The 19,982-nt window shown below is 39.6% G+C and overlaps 1 protein-coding gene across 2 annotated transcripts in view; it reads left to right on the forward strand.

Moving 5' to 3' along the window:
- The window catches only part of LOC144636002 (uncharacterized), a 29,586-nt gene extending 10,010 nt beyond the window's left edge, over positions 1 to 19,576 (forward strand). Inside the window, exons 15-30 of one of the 2 annotated variants that reach the window (XM_078495139.1) lie at positions 2,771 to 2,905; positions 4,725 to 4,807; positions 5,297 to 5,308; positions 6,178 to 6,257; positions 7,431 to 7,466; positions 8,355 to 8,408; positions 8,779 to 8,832; positions 10,159 to 10,221; positions 11,253 to 12,995; positions 13,812 to 14,135; positions 14,434 to 14,482; positions 14,594 to 14,665; positions 15,401 to 15,592; positions 16,769 to 16,858; positions 16,945 to 17,028; positions 17,600 to 19,576. In XM_078495139.1, coding sequence (XP_078351265.1) covers positions 2,771 to 2,905; positions 4,725 to 4,807; positions 5,297 to 5,308; positions 6,178 to 6,257; positions 7,431 to 7,466; positions 8,355 to 8,408; positions 8,779 to 8,832; positions 10,159 to 10,221; positions 11,253 to 12,995; positions 13,812 to 14,135; positions 14,434 to 14,482; positions 14,594 to 14,665; positions 15,401 to 15,592; positions 16,769 to 16,858; positions 16,945 to 17,028; positions 17,600 to 17,755 — 3,227 coding nt within the window. In that variant the 3' untranslated portion in view covers positions 17,756 to 19,576. The remainder of the gene's footprint in view (positions 1 to 2,770; positions 2,906 to 4,724; positions 4,808 to 5,296; positions 5,309 to 6,177; positions 6,258 to 7,430; positions 7,467 to 8,354; positions 8,409 to 8,778; positions 8,833 to 10,158; positions 10,222 to 11,252; positions 12,996 to 13,811; positions 14,136 to 14,433; positions 14,483 to 14,593; positions 14,666 to 15,400; positions 15,593 to 16,768; positions 16,859 to 16,944; positions 17,029 to 17,599) is intronic. The other variant, XM_078495140.1, reaches the window with a different exon arrangement.
- Positions 19,577 to 19,982: the final 406 nt, after the last annotated feature.

Genomic DNA, 19,982 nt, shown 5'->3' on the forward strand with positions numbered 1-19,982 from the left:
TGTACCTCCTTAGTTTGTTCTATAATGCGTGTAACTTTTAATTCCCTCATGTCCATTTGCTCATGACACTGTCCTTTGGCCAGACATTAAATTGTTTATATATTGTCCAACAGACAGGTATTGAGAATAAAGGAAATTGTTGATAAATTATTGAAACTTTGAATAAACCTGTAGTAATCAGCCATGAAGAAAATTAATTTTTAGACATGAAATTTGCAACTTCACTGCTAAGTTACCTAGCTTGTACATGTACATGCAGTTTCTTTAACTATAATATAGGTTAAGATGCAGGAAATTGAAAATACATCTAATCTTAGAAATACGCGCCATTTGCATAACATGTACAGCTATTTAAAGTTAACATCTTGACATTTTTGTTTGGATATGCCCCATGTAGTGACCAAATTAAATGATTGTTAAGAGTCTGTCAAAAATAATGATTAATGATGCCCAAAATAGTAAACATTTAACTAATTATAGAGTAGAAAATTTTATTGATAATTTATCCAGGGTTCAAAATAGCAGCCGGCTGTCGGCGGTAGCCGGCATTCTGACGACACTTGCCGGCTACTTTTCACCGAAGAAATAGAAAATATCATGCCTTGATCGGCCAACTGAAATAAAAGTTGTGGTAATGTTGAAGTAAACATTCCATATCAGAAAATAAAGCTGCTACAGGGCTAGAAAGAGCGACTCAATAGTTGCTAATGCGACCAAAATTTCATCTTTGTTGACGAAAACTTCTGGTTCAGTTACGGTTTAGTCGCCAATGTGGCGACTTCATTTCTGTGTTAAGATGAATAACGGGCCGCCCCACCTTCTCAGGTATCGTGTCCCTCCAGAAAATTATATTGAAGATCTTATTTGCTTCTCAAACATTCAAAATAAGAAAAGAAGTCACATTGCTCCAATCCATTATTTTGCTTTGCCGTAAAATATTGTATCACTTCGGAAAACTTACATATGGCCGACTGTGTTTGAAATCAATGATAAATGGAAAAATTTCCTTGTGCTGCGTGGCACTTGTAAAAGTACAAAAATATATAATAAAATTCTCACTAAATGAGTTTAAAGTGCCTTAAAAAAGTTAAGAGTTCCAGACGTTTCGGGCTTAGCCCTTCGTCAGTGGAAAGTCAGGATTTCAGTTAAAAATGCTCGCTTGCGCCATGAAAACAAATTTGAGTTCAAAGGCGCGCGCGCGATAAGAGCGCGCGACACCCTAAAGGTAGCGAAAATCTGAATTCAGACCATGTGGCTGACTGGTGCCCAGCTGGAAAATAAGGCAGGGAAATGATTTCCTTTTTCGTTCAACGTGGGTACTGTGCCTCCTCTCTACAGCGTGACCTGGACGCAATTCAACGGGTCAACCGTGATGACATCATCAAACATCAAGACTCCGAAAGTAGAGACCTCAGTCGAATTCCCTTGGTTCTCACATTCCACCCTTTAAGTGAAAGAATTAAGCGGATCCTCATGAGCAACTTCAGCATCCTATCTGGCGATCCACAGACGAAAGAAATCTTTCCTCAGCCGCCGCTGGTAGCGTATCGCCGCGATCGCAACGTCCGAGACACCTTAGTGCACACTGCCGACCGTAACCAACCTGGCCCTCACGTGGGAACCTCGCCTTGCACCCACAACCGCTGTCGCACTTGCGATCACATTTCTCGTGACAGCACCCTACAGGGTCCCCAATGCTTATTTAACATCAAGGATGCGTTCACCTGTCAATCTTCTGGCTTGGTATATGCCATCTCTTGCCGCCGTTGCTCCGCCATCTACATCGGTGAGACAGGCCAGACATTAAGAGAACGCTTGGGTGAGCATCTCCGCAGCATTGAGAAGAACCTGCCGGGATTTCCTGTCGCAGAGCATTTTAATGCAAACGGACACGCCCTGCAAGACGCACAAGTCCGAGGCGTCATGCCCCGCGGCGGAAATAAACTCCGCAAACGCCAGGAAATGCGCCTTATTTTCCAGCTGGGCACCAGTCAGCCACATGGTCTGAATTCAGATTTTCGCTATCTTTAGGGTGTCGCGCGCTCTTATCGCGCGCGCGCCTTTGAACTCAAATTTGTTTTCATAGCGCAAGCGAGCGTTTTTAACTGAAATCCTGACTTTCCACTGATGAAGGGCTAAGCCCGAAACGTCTGGAACTTTTAACTTTTTTAAGGCACTTTAAACTCATTTAGTGAGAATTTTATTATATATTTTTGTGTTTGAAATTGCCCCAGAATGCATCTGGGTACGTCATGTATGCAGATGGATTGTGTCCCTTGAAAATGCATAGCTCTCTAACAGCCGGGAAAAAATGAGTCTTGACAAAAAAAGCCGACAAATTCAGGCTAAAAACGAAATTTTATTTTGAACCCTGTTTATCCCTGCCTGAATTGAATTCCATACTACTTAAAAATTATTTTTCAATTGTTTTTTATGAATAGTGCTGTGTTATGGCTTTCAAGTGTTTTTATTATTAATTTTTTTTAATTACTTACACATTGTATGACAAACAACATTTTTCAGAGGGTCCAAGATAATTTTGTTTACAGTATAATAATTATTTAAAAATTTTAAAGTCATACTCTCATCAGTCATGTAATATAGAGTATAAAACAATGTTGTCCTCGATAGCCATGTACAGTGACGTCAGCAACTGCAACGAGGCACCACAACTTTATATTAAACAATGCTATTCCTTGACTGCCTGATCAACTCCTTTGTCTTTTTTCTTCTGAAATAATATCATATACATTTTGTATTTCTGATGTAGTGATCAGTGGGCCTGATACAGAACAGAAGCACTGTGTATTTGAGCACAACAAAGGTCATGTCATATTGAACCCTCTGGAGTCAGCATGTGCTGTGAATGGAAATGCCATTGACAAGCCAACAAGACTTTTTCAAGGTAAAAAGAAACATATGGTGTGTTAAAATCATTATGATTGCTGTGATATAAAGATAGAAGGCTTTTAAACGTAAAGGTGTGAAAATATAGTAAGGTGAATAAAATAGTTTTATTAAGCTTGGGAATAAAAGGTTTCCTTCCACTCACAATCTCAGTGTGCAATAAAAAATCAATACACCTTTAGAGCGATTTTTGATCAAGTGTTTAAAACTAAAACAAGAGTTAACACTCCGGCAAATCACATGCAAAGAAGAGAGACAGTCCAGTAAAATGGATCAAGAAATCTTGGTTTAAACTACATTGACTGTTCTTGGGCAAGATCGATTACTCTCATACTGCCTCTCTCCACTCAGATGTATCATTGGGAACCAGCTTATTTAAAACTGGGGAAAACCCTGTGATGGACTAGCATCCCATTGGGAGATAAGTTGAAATACTCCTAGTCACTTCATGATACATAAATCATGACTGGCCTGATAGGCCATTTAAGGCCCAAATGCAGATTTAACCTTACCTTCAAGCCCGGGGGAAGGGGGGGGGGGGACTCCCATATGAAAGTAACGGGGATGCTCGTCGTCTCACTTAGGTATAAATTTCGGACTTTGGGTCTCGCTTAGGGTGTTCTGGGGAAAATGTCAATATTTTTAGCCGTCCGGGTCTCGTTTAGGGTTGCACGCGAAGAAATATACAAATATGTTCTTTTTTCAGAATTTTGGTATCTTTTAGGGGTCTAAAATAGCTTGAGCCACACCCAGATTGGTCTCTTTTAGGGGTTCTTTTCAAATTTTCCGACGAGCATCCCCGTCCCTTTAATATGGGAGTCCCCCCCCCCCCCTGGGCCTTCAAGCTTATTATCAACACCTGACAGAAGAATTCTGATTTCTCGAGCCTCCAGCGAAAACGAAAATTGCTTCAAGAAATCAGGAGGTTCACGAAATAAGATTTAGAAATAAAAGTTGAAGAAGTGGAAAAAAATTACAGAGAATTACTATCCAAGGGCTGAATTAGGGAAACAAAGATTGGTTGAAAGATCAGGAGTTTAAAAAACCGACAGTTCAAGGAATCAGGATTCTTCTTTTAGTAGTAAATCAGTTAAGTAAACAAAACTGGGACTGTCTACAGGACATAACTAATAGACTACACTACTTTACAAGCTGCACTTGTTTATTCAGCTGGCTTATAAGACAATACTTAAATGGATGTTTAGTTATTTTGTGTTTACCTAACAGCTTAAGATAAAATTAATTTTCACATAATGGTTATTTAAGTGAATTGTGCTCTGTGTATACACAGATTATGTGGCATTTTGCTTATAAAATAATGTCTTCAATTTTGCTGAAAGAGTCCAAAATAGGTATTTCTACTATTTATGTATTGTAAGAATCAAGGTGTCTTGTAGTGTATATGTGGCCCCCCTTTCTAGCAGCTTTCATTAAATTATTAGGGATTTCTTTTTCTCTGTAGTGTAGATTCTACATAGTCTGCAGAACAGGCAGTTTTGAGAGCTTTTTGATAAAGCTTGAGACAAACACAAAGCACAATTCACACACCTTTCTTGTTATGCATGCATCTCACTTGGCTTGACCTCTACAGTGTACAAGGAGCCTTAGAAAACTGACCTGTTCTGCAGGCCTGATTTTGCTTAACAAACTAGAAAACGTTACACTAATAATAATAATAATAATAATAATAAAGACTTTATTTACAATGAGGGTAACACTAAATAGAAAGTAAAAACCGGGCCCCCCCACACAGCAAATTGAACCGAAATGCTAGTGATTCATGGCTAGTAAAGATGTATTTTCGTTTTCATTATTAGGTGATGTGATTCTTTTGGGAACAACAAACGTCTTTCGTTTCAACCATCCACGAGAAGCAGCAGAGTTAAGAGAGAAGAGAAAGGTAATTTAGTTTTTCTTTGAGTGTTTAAAAATGTGATAAATTATTTTTGACTGTTTGCATATTAAATGATATTTGAACTTCTATTAAACTTCCTGCTCTAACAGGACGGGTTTCCGTTCGCTCAAGATTTGAATGTTACATACTATTTTTTTTGTACCTGGCCGAAGTGTAGTGTCTTTTTATTTTCCCCTTTTATTTCAATCAATTTTATGTTAAGTTTTGCGCTTGTCAACAACTAGTAATGCGCTAATCTGTAACACGCAAGAACCTGTTGTGAATTCTAACTTTTGCCATACATTCGTGTGTAGTTAAGGTGCATATCCCTGCAGTCCCACTTGCACTCACCGATCACATTCCTCAGTAGACCCCACCCCTTCCCCCCTCCCACTGCCATATGTTGTGTTGTTATGTTGCTAATCATTCTAACTCGTAATCTGCTTGTTCCCTAACTGACGATTTGTTTTCATTGGCAACATCACCTGTTTACAGGAAGAGCGTGGGGTAAGTTACTTAATGAAGACAGGCTCCTCCTTCTCCTCCTCCTCCTATTCCTTCCCCCTATTCCCTCCTTGTCCTCCACGTCCTCCTCCCCCATTCCCCTTTTTTCTCCTCCTCCTTCCTCCTTCTCCGCCTCTTCCTCCTGCTGCCCCTCCCCCTACTCCTCCCTCCTTCTCCCCTCCTTCTCCTTCTCCTTCTTTTCCCTTCCCCCTTCTCCTACTCCCCCTTCCCCCTCCTCAATTCCACACCTTCTCCTCTCCTTCCCTCTCCCCTGCCTTATCCTTCTTATCCTCCTCCTACCACACATATATTTATTATCTACCTTTTTTCATTACAATTTAATTAATCAATTATTATTCAATGGTGGCACCCTATGGAACATAAAAAAAACACTTGTGCAACTAACAAGGTTAGTTAGAGGAGGTGGCCGAGTGGTTAGAGCGCCGGTTGAATGGGGCCCGGGTTAACCCTTTTTCCTTTTTTTTTTTTTTGCCCCGTAATTGTTTTTATTTCCCCTTTTTTTTTTTTTTTTTTTTTTTCCCCCCCCACTTTAAAAAAAAACACATATAAAAAAAACAACCTTAGCAACCCCTAGATAGAGGAGCTCTTTATGTAAGAAACAATGCTTAAACTTTTACTTTCCAAACCAAATATGCACGTAAAAATGTTATTGAGATAAAAATGTGCGAATTACTTTCGACACTTAAGTGTTTATTTATAATGGCACTAACAAGGTGGTTGAACTCGAGGTCGTATTTTCAGGATTCTTCTGTAGTTCCTTTGCTTAGCTTGTGAATATAATAAGTATGGAATTAGCTGTTGAGAAGATCATGATACGTACTAACTGGCCATTTCTGTTGTTTGATTGACAGAATTCATTAGGGGCTTCCTCACTTGCCTGGTCCACTAAGTTCCGTAGTGAAACTGACCTGGTTTTCAGACGAGGCACTGAGTGAGTAGTCATGGAAACTAGAACCCACGTATCCTAATTTTTACTCATGCGCGTCTATACCTTTTTGTTCATTCATTGTTAAAGGGGCTAGGTTGTTATATTTTCAGGAATTATTGTCTTTTTTTCATTTCTCGCTTCAAACTTACATTAATTTAGTATTTTTTTCTGATAAATATCTCTACTGCATAAGAGAAATTTAAAATATCACAGAAATCGTAATTTGTAGATGTTTTTCGGACCTCAAACGAAAAAAAAATAAGGACCATTAGAGAAAGCTTAAAAGGTCAGTGACAAAAAGCTAAAATTGTTTGCAAAAATAAGGATTATTTCTTGATTATAATCATCTTCTGACATTCTTTTGTTCATTGGGCTCATAAAATTCGGTTCGATACGAACACGATATTCCCGCTTTTTGGAAACTTTAAAGAAGGCGTCCATATTTTTTTTTTTTTTTTTTTTTTTTTTTTTTTCTTTTTCTCGTGTGTTTTTTTTTTTTTTTAAAATAAAAAAATATAAAATTAAAAATATATGTAAGTTTGTTCTTACCTTTTCGAGGTTTTTTGTTTCATATTTTTTGGACGATCGGAGTTTCGAAATTTTTCTGTTAATACGATGACACCGGGGAAGGAAAGAAACATAAATTCATCTTTTGTGGTGGTATTTGTGTTGTGCGTGAAAACATTTGGCTAAATCAGGCTGATGTTCGTTATTGCAGGGTGCTACCATCAGGACTCTGGGCAAGACTGTTAGTTAAACATTCTTTGCTAAAATACTGCACTGTTGTCCATCTCGCTATTTTTCGGCACAACGCACGCTAGCCTAAGTTCAACAGACGTCTCTATTCACGCACTGAAGAGATGACTAGGATTCAACCCGAAAAAATTCCATACTGATGACGTAGCTCTGAGACCCGTGCAGCATCTCTGATTGGTTGTAACTTGCGCGCGAAAATTCAAACCGAAGCAACAACCAATCAGAGACACCGCACGGATCTGTGTAGGCGTCACCAGTATGGAATTTTCGGGTCGGATCTCGCACGTGAAGAGAGGTGTCTACAAAAAAACGCATATTTTTTCACCTTTGCTCACTTTTTTGTCCCGCAATTTCTCAATTCTCAAAAACCAGTGTGTCTGTTTCGTTTAATGGCGTATTTTTTTTTTTTTAATTCCCCAGTGAAGAATCGCTGAGTCGGCAACTTGAGGAGGCAAGGTAAGACGCACTGAGACACTAAGAAGAATTTGTATGTTGGTATACTGACCTTTGCCCCGATCCCCCCCCCCCCCCCCCATTCCCGCCGCCAAAAGGGCAAATGTTCCGTTTTAAAAAATTAAAAAATATAGACTGAACATTTATGTACTATACACCACTTGAAAGGTGTTGATCAGTGAATTTCATAACACACTTTTTGTTTAAAAACAGTTAAGAAAGTTATGACTAATTAAAAGAAATAACTAAAGTTCTTAAACTCATAAATGATTCCGACGGTTTGGATACCCACGGTCTTAATTAGCATAGATTTTTACGATTTTATTTCTCCGTTTACTCCGTACTTTTTGTTTCGATTGAGAAGATATATCAAACACTCGAGACAGTGTTTCATCGGCTATCCAAAACACCTCGAATTTCATCAAGAAAACTTCGCTGCGTGTCGTATTTTAACTTTCTTCTCGGTGTTTGGATATCCCGATGACACACTGTCGCTCGTGTTTGATATATTATTTGAAACATTAAAAACAAAAAGACTCAAAAAGTTGTTTATCTCTGTATATAGTACGTTTACCGCTAAACTATTTCTTATCGTGCAGCTCTCAGTGTAAGGGCAAATTTTAGTTATGTTGCATACCACAAATGTATCAGGCAAAGTTTCAAAAGTTATAGGGGTGGTCAATCAAGTCACACACTGACAGGCGGGAGGTACGATTTTATGCTTTCAAAATATAAGTCTTTCTAAGTCAATTTTGGTGCCAAAACTTCAGATTAATTGGTCAAATGTTAACCAAGATATGACGTTATGTGCCGATTGGCACTCTTAGAGGTTAAAGGGTTAAGGGCTTGAAGATTTTAAAATTAATTTCACTTTTCGTTTTGTTCACGTAGAAATGAACTGGAGAAGCAAAAGCAGCTGGAAGCTTTGAGAATCGAAGAGGCAAGGTAAGACACGCTGTAAGGATCTCTTTGGTGCTGCGATTTTCTTATTTACAGACTGTAAATAGAAGTTTTAGAGCTCAAATCTTAGGGAAATCATTAGATATTGGATTCCCATGCAAACACTGTTTGCGAATCTGCCATTCAAAAGTGGCGCAATGTATTGTGAACTGGCCTATTGTTATTGCTTTGTTTGCTTTTTGTTTGTTTGTTGTTTGCCTTGCTTTTATAACTGTTTCTTCCCTTTAAGCATATATACCTCTTTACTAGAAGCTTCTGATAACCCAGCATATTCTTACGACCATTTCTTTTCAAATTGTTTTCAAAAAAGTTTTGGTGAGGCTTATACTTTCCCCTTATTTTTCCTCTTTCTTAGAGCGGATTTTGCATCACAGATACAAGAAGAATCCAAACGACTCAATGAAACGAGGTAAGAAGTCCATAAAGATAAAATCCATTTAAATTTAGGGTAAATAAAAAGGTGTTTGTTGTTGTTGTTAGCCATGCCAACGTGGCATGAAGACGTTGTGAGTTTTGGACAGTTTTGCAGACACTCTGACAGTTGTTAAGAATCGGTTGAGTAAACGAGAGACGAGGAGAGTAGAGAAATGCGAGTTTTCTTCAATTCCCATTAACTATAATCAGCGCACAGTCAAAAGAGCTAACAGTCATTAAAGAGAGTGCAAAACTGTCTTTACTAGCTTTATGGACTGTGTTTACCTGCCGTTCATTTTTGCCCGAATTCCGGCAATCAAGCAATTTATTACATGTAACGACATGTAGCAGGAAGAACATTACGACGTGTACACATAAGAGAATGTAGCATAGATACATTGCAGCGACACGACCTCCCTTGCACGTCTCCTCGAGTGTGCTGATACTTTTCAGGGGACGTGTGGCTGCAACATGTCCTTGCGACATTTTGTGTGTGTGTACATGCTGTGATTTTATCGTTGCTACGGGTCACTTCGCAAACGTGTTGCTAGACATGTCCCTTTGTTTGTTAGCCTGCGTTACAGCCGGATATGTCACGAAATCCTCGATATAGCAAAATCACGCTGTCCCTTATGTCACGGAGCTGGTTTACCTTACTATTCAACAAATTCGCGCGATGCCCATGTATGGTCAGGACTTCCTTGTTATCCGTTATCCATTTTAGACAGATATCCTGCGTTATTATTTAAGCATGACGTTAGACGGCAAACGACGTACGTTTTAATCGGATTATAACATTTATCCGTCATGAAAATAGGGCAAAAATCCCACATTCACGACAAACACAAAATTACTCATTTCCGCTTACGAACGGCAGACGGTAGAAGTTGAATTTTTGCCGTTCTCGGGAAAAATAAACGTCATGCTTAATCTCTCTATTAGCCTCGTTGGCAAAGTATATAAGGCGAATTTCCGTGCGATTTCGCATAACAGTTGTTGATTATGCTTTCAATTCGAGTATAGAATGTGGAAAGAAGTTGAGACGCTAATCATTCCCATCCTCAAAGTAGCAAACTCCTTACTAATTCCCATACATTTATCCTAATGTCTAATGTCTTTTTCATTTTTGATTATTATTATTATTATTATTATTATTATTATTATTATTATTATTATTATTATTATTATTATTATTATTATTATTATTATTATTATTATTATTGGCCAGAGTGATAACTTTGGTTTTGGTTTTAGGCCACTCAAATGAAAACCGCTCTAAAGGTTTATTTACTGACAAGATTATTTTTTTTTCATACCTCAGGGCTGAGTTGGAACGGCAAAGGAGGCTTCATGCAATGGAAGTACAGAGTGTGGAAGAAGCCAGGTTTGTAGATAACACTCCACAAACATATCCAGTTTCCATTCTAATACAGTTCAATGTTAAATAACGATGACAAATGTAGGATGAGAGTTAAACGAGAACTTTATTCATCACCCATTACCTTGAAAGGAGCCACGTTGCGGACGGTGGGTCTGAAAAAAAAAATGGACAATTTTTTTCAAGTTTTGACTGTTCACACCCCTCCATTTTCTCGTTCTTTTATTCTCTCGCTCGCTTCGCCATGCAGCCTCCCGCCCCCACCCCCTCCAGCATCGCGCTCGCTGTTCTTCCGCGTTCTTTTGCGTTGAAAAAAAGCAACTATTAGAGAGGTTAACTTTTGGTGTCTGATTTTAGCCGTTTGTACAATTTAGTGAAATTGTTTGCATTTTCTGTGATTAAGGTATTTTTTTCCTATTTTTCGACTGGCTTAATTTAAGTGCTAAAGAAAAAGTGAGCAAAATCAGAATTATTTTTGCCGTTTGTCGTAAATTATTATTAGAGAGGTTAAGCATGACGTTAACGGCAGACGGCAAACGGCAAAGATAACTTCTGATTTGGAGTTCTTTTCTTCTAATCCGTAAATAAAGCACACAAAAATGGAATCACGTCTCCAACTACTCAGCAAAAACAATAGTTTCACTCTACTGTAGATACAACTGAAGAGAGGCGGCAAAAGTTTCATTTTTGCCGTTGCCGTTTACCGTAAACGTCAGTAACCTCTCTATTTTGAGGTATTTTTACTTTAAGCGTGGAGGCGCGGTGGCTAATGGTTAGCGCGCCGTACTCCGGAGCGAGCGTTCCGGGCGAGCCCTGGCCGGGGTCACTGTGTTGTGTTCTTGGGAAGACACTTTACTCCATAGTGCCCCCCACCCAGGTGAAAGGGACCGGGAATGCTGGGGGGCCCTGCGAGGACTAGCATCCCACGGGGGGAGAAATACTCCAGCTGCTGCTAGGAAACCGGGAAAGCTCCGGCAGGCGCCACTTGGCTCGAAGCTGACCTTTTTTACTTTAAGCGTCTTCATTTGTTTTTGCAGAAGTAAAGTCGAAGAATTAAATCAGAAACACAAGCAAGCGGAGCTAGACAGGACACAGACGGAAGCTGAACTGACCAAAGAAATTGAAACACGGGAACAAGAATTAAAAGTACAGAAAGAACAAGTCGATAAGCTGCGAGACGACATCGAAAAAATGAACCGCAAAGCAGATAAAGAGCTGTCAGATTTGAAGAAACAAATAAGGCAGCAGAAAGAGGAAGAATTACAGCGTTTGAACGAGAACATGAAAAGTATCATGGAGTTAGAGGAAGAAAGAGACAAGACCAAACTACAAGCATTGAAGGAGCGGGAAGAGTTACAAGAGAAATGGAAAGCAGAATCTCAAAAAGTACAGCAACAGAGGGACGAGTTAAAGGAAAAGCAACGAGAGTACGAAAAGAATTACAGTGTTCTCGAGGAAGCAAGACGGGAAGCCATGTTGGAAATGGAGGAGTTTGAGCTCGAAAAATCTAGAGCGCTGGAAGAGATAAGACGGGAAGAAAGCAAGCTGGAACATTTAAGAATTGAAAGAGAAACAGCTCTTGATATTGCTAATAACGATATTCGAAAACGTCGCGAAGTTTTGGAATTGGAGTTTTTGGAAGAGAAACAAGTTTTGGAAGAAGAAAGGACTTATCTGGAGGAGCGAATACATGGATACGAGGCTCTCATGGACATTGCCGCTGACAATTTAGCGGAAAAGCAGAACACGCTTGAAATGAGAACAAGAGAGGAGAATGCAAAAATAGAAGAAGCCAAACAGAAGCTTAGAGACATGGAAGAAAAATTGAGTCTAACAATAAAAACAGCTGAGGATAAAATCGCACAAAAGAAACAAGATTACCAAGAAAACGCTGAACAACAGCGAAAGGAAATAACGAAAACGAGAGAAGTTTTGAACTCGAAAGTTAAAGAACTGAACGAGTTAACACAGAGACTTGAGCATTGCGCAGAAGCAGAGAAAAAGCACATCGAAAAAGATATCGAACGCGCGTCGACCACTGTGACGTTAGAGAAAACTCGCCTAGCTTCCCTTGAGGAGGACGAGCAAAAGACTGCGGAGAATTTTGAGAAGGATATGGAAGCTGAAATGGCTCTTTTCAACGAAAGGAAACATAGGGAAAGAGAGGCGATTGAACTGGAGAGGTTGAATTTAGACACTTTGGAAGACTTTAAGAGTCAGAATCTTGAAACTGAAGAACTTGAATTCAAGCAAGCGCAGGAACAATACAACCAAGCTAAAATGCTTTTAATCGAAACAAAGAGAAATTTGTCAGATCTGGAACAAAGACAGAGTAAATTCTCCACCAAAGTCGAGGACGGACTTTTACGCCTGTCAAAGGTTTTAGAAGGAGAGCTTGTATCTAATGGTAAACAAGACGATATGTATCTCCTGAGAGAACACAGAATCTCTTTAAAGGAAATCGACGTTGATGGGAAAATGAAAGTTTCCGAAAAGCAAGAAATGCTGAATACGGAATCTGAAAAGCTTTTGAACCTGAGGAAGAATCTAAGTTTTGTGCTCGAGGATACGGAAAAGGCACAAGAGAAGGCCGAAGCAGATCTGCGCGAGATGCAAGCTCGGTTTGCGCACGATAGAGAGGAGGAAAGGACCACTAGAGAAGCCATGGAAGAGAGTCTGAGAGACCTCGAAGAGGAAGCGACGCTTTCCCGAAGTCTTACTGAAAGAGAGATCGGATCTCCGACGACCGTGAGCTTGATACTAGCTCACGAGAAACAAAGGTGAGTATAATTTGAACCACTGATTTATTTTTAGAAAGGCGTGGTTATCTTTCTGAGGTATTTGAGGATGACTGAACATTTTTTGTTTTTTTCTGCTAGTCCCCAAGTTAGCCATGGCATTGTCCAACTTGGATAGTTTTAGAGTGGTTAAGCTTTGCGAAGAATGGTGTGAAAATATGTCTTTCTTAGGCTGTTGTCTCATTTGTTGTCGAAGAAGTGTGCCGTTATTCTGGTGCGACTAATATTCTGCTGTGTCAGAACTGCTATTAAGCATTTTGGACTCTCCCCAACCGAAACAGAAAGGTTCCTTGCGGGGAAATAGTGGGGGCCAGAAGAAACCAAACTTATTCAACCGAGAGGGGATTAATTAAAGCGCCGTTGCCCGGTTGGGATTTATTTTTAGGGGAAAAAAAATTGAGAGTATTTACTTTCGATTTACATTCAACATCATTCCGTCGATGCGACAATACGCGCACACCCAACTTTGCCTCGATCTCAGGGCGTAGGACGTGATCACGTGCAAAACGATTTCCCAAGGGAGTTGTACATAGGTCAAGGAGTGAAGTTTGTCACGTGATAGTTACCCTCTCGTCCAGTCAGTTTCAGTCACAACAACAGTTTTGGCGATTTTACGATAAAAATAAATTTAGCTGCCGCTAAAAATAGTAATTATCTTGGTGCTTAGCTATCGTAAAGTTCACATCTTCAAGGATAAAGCGCTTAGTTTTGAAAATCGTAGCCGTCAGTCGGCGATCAAGACCACAACACGAGCAATCACGAAAGATTTGACTTCTCATGGGCCAAATCTTTCTGTAGAATCAAAGCAGAAATGGAAGTCAAGTTAAAAGAAGTGGAGGACCACAAAAGTCGCGAGGTGGAAGAGCTGAGACTGGAGAAACAAGAAATACTGGCAAAACTAGATAAGGAAAAACAAGATCTGGAAAAACAGAAGGAAGAGCTCGAAACACTAATCCACAGGGAAAAGGTTGAGCTGGACAAGGAGCGCCAAGTGTTGGAGAGAGAAAAGCTGGAGGAGATTGAAGGAATTATTCAGGAAAAAGAAATGGAAATTGAGGATTTGAAAGAGAAAGCGCAGCATGAAATTGATGAGTTGCGGGAAAGGCTTGACGAAACTGAAAGGTAAAACTAGAAAAAAAAATCGCTTTTTGTCCTGGAGGGGATGTAAAGTTTTTTCTCGCTGAATTGATAGCTTCCAACCAGAATTTCAAAATACTAGTCATACATTCTAGTGAATGATGTGTGTCTTTGGCTTTAAGGTAGAAAAATTTGCGAAATAGCAACTCTCAATGTTTTGCATGATCAACTATTGCAAACCTGACGCGCGCTAAGATGTAATGACATCTGAGTAGTCTTCTGAGTGCTCGCGAGATCACGCTAAACGCATTTGCTGAATAAAATCTCTTGTTGTTTTCAACAGGGAAGTGGTGTTACTTCAAGAGAAACTGTCAACGTTCAATTCGTTCGTGGTAAGTAATGTGGTATTATGTGGGTTTCTTAACTTAAACCTTTTTGTCGCCCTCATTGATGTGCACAATTTATGAATTTTTAAAGTGTTTGTAATCTTGTTTGACCTTCAGGTTCCTAACGGCCATGAGGAAGATGAACTTGCTGATGGAGAAGTCATGAATTACATGTGTCGTGATGATGAGGTGCGGTTTTCGCGACTTACGTAAATACAAGACATTCTTTTACTTCGATTACAATGACTTTGCTCAAAGCGCCGCTTTTTTTGGTGGGCGTATTTTAGTTTGGTTGTGAGGGCGAAGGAATTTTGCGTTTTAAAAATGGTTGGGCTTGCCGAGTGTTCATCAAAAATACTCCAAACTTGATACGAACGACAACAGCAGTTTTTTTTATTCGTCAATGGCGCATCAAAATTTTCCGAATACATTGTTATGACAGAGAACAAAACTTGTTCAACAGTAGGGGATTTACAATCGGAATAAATATATCGATTTTTAAGAGCTTAATGCGTATATTCGGGGTTGTTAATATCGGAGGGTTTTCTGTGTTTGATATCTTCGGGAACTTTTTCAAGGAGGGGAGCTTGTTATCCGATTATTTTGTGTTTGTAACAATTGCACTACTCGCTTGAGTTTTTTGTAAGCGAATAGCCTACTCGGCTGAGCCTTCTTAGCTATCGCTCGTAAAAAGTGGGGTGAGATGTATTGTTTGAGTAGAATTACAGCAGTCAAAAGCCTAAAAGTTTGGGAATGTTAAAGCCGACACTAAAGGATATGTTTCTTTTCAGGGGCAAAGCAGGCGCGGTCATGTTCTAAAAAGACAGCTGAGTGAACCAATCAGATTCCCAATAGAACACGATGAATTTCAACCGAGTTATATTGAATCAAAACTCTTATGTATGTTTTAAATTTTTCTTTCAGAGTGAATTGTACGGAAGCAATTTAAGCCTAACAGACTCAGTGACCCCGCCCACCATCACCCCACCCCCCACACCTGTGAACCGCTTCCTGGCATCCGTGAGTTCTCACAAACGAAACCAGATCCACGTCTGCATCCCGCGGTACATCTTGCGGGGCCTGGGGCGGGATTCGTATCACGTGTTCGAAGTGAAGGTAAGTGTTGACAGTCCGTCTGTCTTCAAAACAGTTAAGTTCCTAAAGTAACGAGCCTCGTTTACATTCGGATTAAGGTAAAGGTTAATAAGTCTGCGTCGTTGAGCCAAGTGGCCCATACGACCGGAGCTTGTCCCGGTTTCTGAAGCATTAAGCGCGACTAGGAGTATTTTTACTCCCCCCTGGATGGGATGCTAGTCCATCGCAGGGTTACCCCCAGCATTAAATTCGCCGGTACCCATTTATACACCTGGGTGGAGAGAGAGACACTATGAGAGTAAAGGGTCTTGCCCAAGGACACAACACAGTGCCCCGGCGAGGGCTCGAACCCGGACCGCTCGATATAGAGTCCAGCCCGCTAACCATTAGGCCACTGCATCTCCTATACACAATACTTTAGGATTTTAAGGGACTATGTCAAGGGGATTTCGCAAGTTATTGGTCTAAACTGTACTGAAATTAGTGGTAGGCAACTTAACATTATCTTTAAACATTTAAAGGAATATATAACCTTAATTTGCGGATAGAAATCAAACTAGCGCTGTAAATATCGATGTTTCGAAGACGCGCAGAAACAAATTGAAAACGTTTGCCTAACTTTTTCAAATTGCAATTCATTTCCATCCGAGCCATCCGCAGCCAAAGATGCTCATAAACAGTTTTAGTGCATTAATATAGCAATTTTTAATAAAAATAGATTGTTATTTTTAGGTTTCCTGCGTCACAAATAAAAAATTTTGGCTATTCAAGAATCTGGTAAAATGCGTGACATAGTCCCTTTAAAAGGCTTTGTGTATCACAACTTTCGGAAGTAGGCAACTTTTTTTCGGGGGGAGGGGGGGGGGCTCGTTACTTTCTGGTAACTAAGAAATCAGTCTGTTTTATATAGAGCAAAGTTCAAACTTGTTCAAAAGAATTTATACTACTTTTAAACAGAGTGATGTATATTTCCCTTGAAATACTGAAGTTTCGTCTAAAACAAACAACAGATCTGTGAAGTTGTTATATTTGTTATTGTTCACTGTTTCTTAATGACAAGTCAAGTTACGTTCGAGAGTGCTACTTTAGGGGTTTGTCGTGTTGACGGGAGGGGTGTCGTGCTTTCGAAATTTTGCCGTATCATCAGCGGTTTATTGAGTGTTTGTTTATGGTGTTTTTTTTTTTGTTTCATTTCAGAGCACTGTTGGTGCGGATTCGTGGTCGGTGTACCGCAGATATCGCAAATTTAGAGAGCTGCACAAGACAATGAGGAAAAATTATTACGAGGTACTGATGGTAGCTGTGCTTTGTTTTCTCTTATACTTCCTATATATACTTCCTTGTGGCTTAAGTGTTTTTCCTCCCTTTTCCAGGTTGGTAGTTTGGATTTTCCTAACCGCCGTTTCTTCGGTAACAGAGCAGAGGAGTTTGTGAGAGCTAGAAGAGCGCAACTAGAGGTCTAATATGGATTCATATTTACTTAACAGATATTTTCACGCTGTTAGTTTTGCTGTTATTGCCTCTGTAGAGTTATATACCGTGTTTTTCTTCTGTCATTCCCTTTGTTCTCTCTTTGAAGACTGCTAAGTGCTTTTCCTTGAAGCAGTAGAAATGCTTAGAATTGTATTGATTTATTTTCCTTAGAGATTTTGTACTAACATTTAAAGCTGAAAAAGATATTCTTAGATTAAAATACAAGTTACTCACAGAAAAGAGTTCTGAGTTCTCCCGACAGATGTAAAACCTATGGCCTTCTGCACACTAGTTTGGCGCTCGGAATTCTTTTTTTTTTTTTTCCTTTTTCATTGTGTTTCTCTGTCCAAAACTATTTTGGGGAAATTAATGTTCCTTTGAAAAAGATGGCTGTGGCATGTGCAAATAATTAAACTAGGAAAGTTAACGTGATCATTTTATGCGTTACTTGAAATTGCCACTGTCTGTTTTATTCTTAGGCACAGCATAAGAAACAATTGCTTTTATCCGTGTAGTCAAACTGATTTTTCGTTGTTGTTGCTTCCTCTTTCCCAGACGTACCTTCAGTCCTTCATTAGCTTGTGTTCCAGAATTCCAGACTGTCCCATATCATCCATGACAGGCCGGCCCCTAACTAAACGGGACCTGTGCGATTTCGCGCCTTTTTTCAAACAAGGAATCTTCGAGCAAACCAAACACTACTCTGGGTAGTCCCCTGAGAAGCTGTGGAGTGACAAGACGGCATGGCACCTTTATCCACCGGAGTGAGGCTGAGCCGGGATTTCGTCATAGTAACATGAAACAGAGTCGGCAACTTTCGGCATGTTCGTGTTATATCTCATTGGTCAATAATAGTCGTGAATGTTCGGATTCTTCCACGAAGATTACCGGAAATGACAGCTTCTTCTCCGAGTGTCAAGTTCCAGCCGTTTTATCAACAAAATGAAGAATTTCTACATGTGACGTTGAACCAGCTAGAGAGAGAACTTGAACTAAGAGTTCATTTATCTGAAGTCAGGTTCGCAGAGAAATACAAAAATTGCAAATAGTTTTAAGTAGCTTAAAAAGATCGTTTTGGGATTATAAAGAAAACGTCGGGGATTAATTTATCCACAACATCAATATAGGTCTTGCCAATTTTGCTTTTTTCCCGTACTCGTGTTGATATATATTTCCTTTCGCTTAAATTTGAGGTAAAATTGTTTGTGGAGTGGCTTTTGTTCCTTAATGCGAATCCTTGCTTAACAATTTTGGTACCCATCCTCAGAGACCCAGGGGCAGTTAGTGGGGGCGAAAGAAACGCGAAAATGCGGGCAAAAATAGCGCAAACTGCGCGCAAAAAAAAATTGGCATATAAAAGTTGTATTGACTGAAAGTGCCCCTGGGGAAAGAGTCTTACCAGACCAGTTCAAAAAGCTCTCTGAATGCTGCCTCCCGATTGGGCAGAAAAATCTTTTGTATTTCCTTTGTATAATTCTGCCCAATCGGCGACCAGCCTGACTACAGTCCTTTTGGTGTGTTCTCATACAAAGTATGTACACAAAGCCAGTTCGCTTGCCATGTCTGTCTTGCGAACTGGCTTTGTGTACATACAGTACCTCGTATGAGAACACACCAAAAGGACTGTAGTCAGGCTGGTCGCCGATTGTGCAGAATAGTACAAAGGAAATACAAAAGATTTTTCTGCCCAATCAGGAGGCAGCATTCAGAGAGCTTTTTGAACTGGTCTGGTAAGACTCTTTCCCCAGGGGCACTTTCAGTCAATACAACTTTTATATGCCAATTTTTTTTTGCGCGCAGTTTCGCGCTATTTTTGCCCGCATTTTCGCGTTTCTTTCGCCCCCACTAACTGCCCCTGGGTCTCCGAGGATGTTTTGGTACCATAAACATTTTTTGTACATTTTCCAGACTTACGTAAATTAGCTCCACTCTCGAACGTATCCCCACACACGGTGGATTGCGTGACATGTTTAGAATTTGTCACGCAATTTGAGTGCTGGAGTATTCATTTCGTTCAGCAGTGGGGTAGTTGTTTTTGTATTTTCAAATGTGTAGTTTGAGTATAGATAGTGAAGAGGAAAGTTATCATTACTAATTTTCATTTCCTTTCATTAAAGCTAATGCTACTGTCCGAGGGTAAACAATCCGAGGGTAAACAAAGTGATAAGGATGTAATAGTATCTATGGAATGTGATAATTCTATTTATATATGAATTCTGAGTAGATCTAAAATATTTTGCTTATTTAAATTGTTGGCTTTCGACGGTCAATTAATGGTCAATTGTGAAAAATCATTTAATTCATAGCGGCATTCATTTATATGAATATATAAATAAAATTGTGTAATATTGAGAGGTTTGTAGGTAGCCCATTTTCAAATATAGATTAAATTTCTTTTATTGACAGTTTCCATAGCAACACATTGTAGATAATTGGTTGGCGTGCTACAAGTTGTAATAATTCCATGAAATTTCTTCTCGTGGGTAATTTTATGGATGCTAACTTCTAGTAATAAAAGAATTAAGTTTTTGCTATCATTAGTCGTTCTCACTTCCTGGGGCAGCAGGGATGGCGCAGTGGTGTGAGACTCGTCCCCAGATCCGCTGGTCCCTTTTAGCTGGCGAAGCCTGTGCGAGAGAGGCAAGTAGCTCTGGGGACACACAGTTTGATTGCCGGCTGGATTACAACAAAGGGGTTTCGAATCTTGCCAATCAAATTAACCGTTTAAAACTCTCGTATTAACAAAGGGATTTTCAAACGGTTCATTAGATTGGCTTTTCATTTCGTTAAAAAATCCATTCCCAGACCCAGCGTCATATGTGGGTTGAGTTTGTTGTTGGTTCTTGTCCTTCCCCCAATGAAAAAATAAGTGTAATTAGCCCATTTGCTAATCGATAACTGGATGGGACCAATAAACTTGAGTCATAAAGAAGACGTG

This window comes from Oculina patagonica, chromosome 13 (assembly GCF_052425735.1).
Source record: "Oculina patagonica isolate OP01 chromosome 13, crgOcupat, whole genome shotgun sequence".
Classification (NCBI taxonomy): Eukaryota; Metazoa; Cnidaria; class Anthozoa; order Scleractinia; family Oculinidae; genus Oculina; species Oculina patagonica.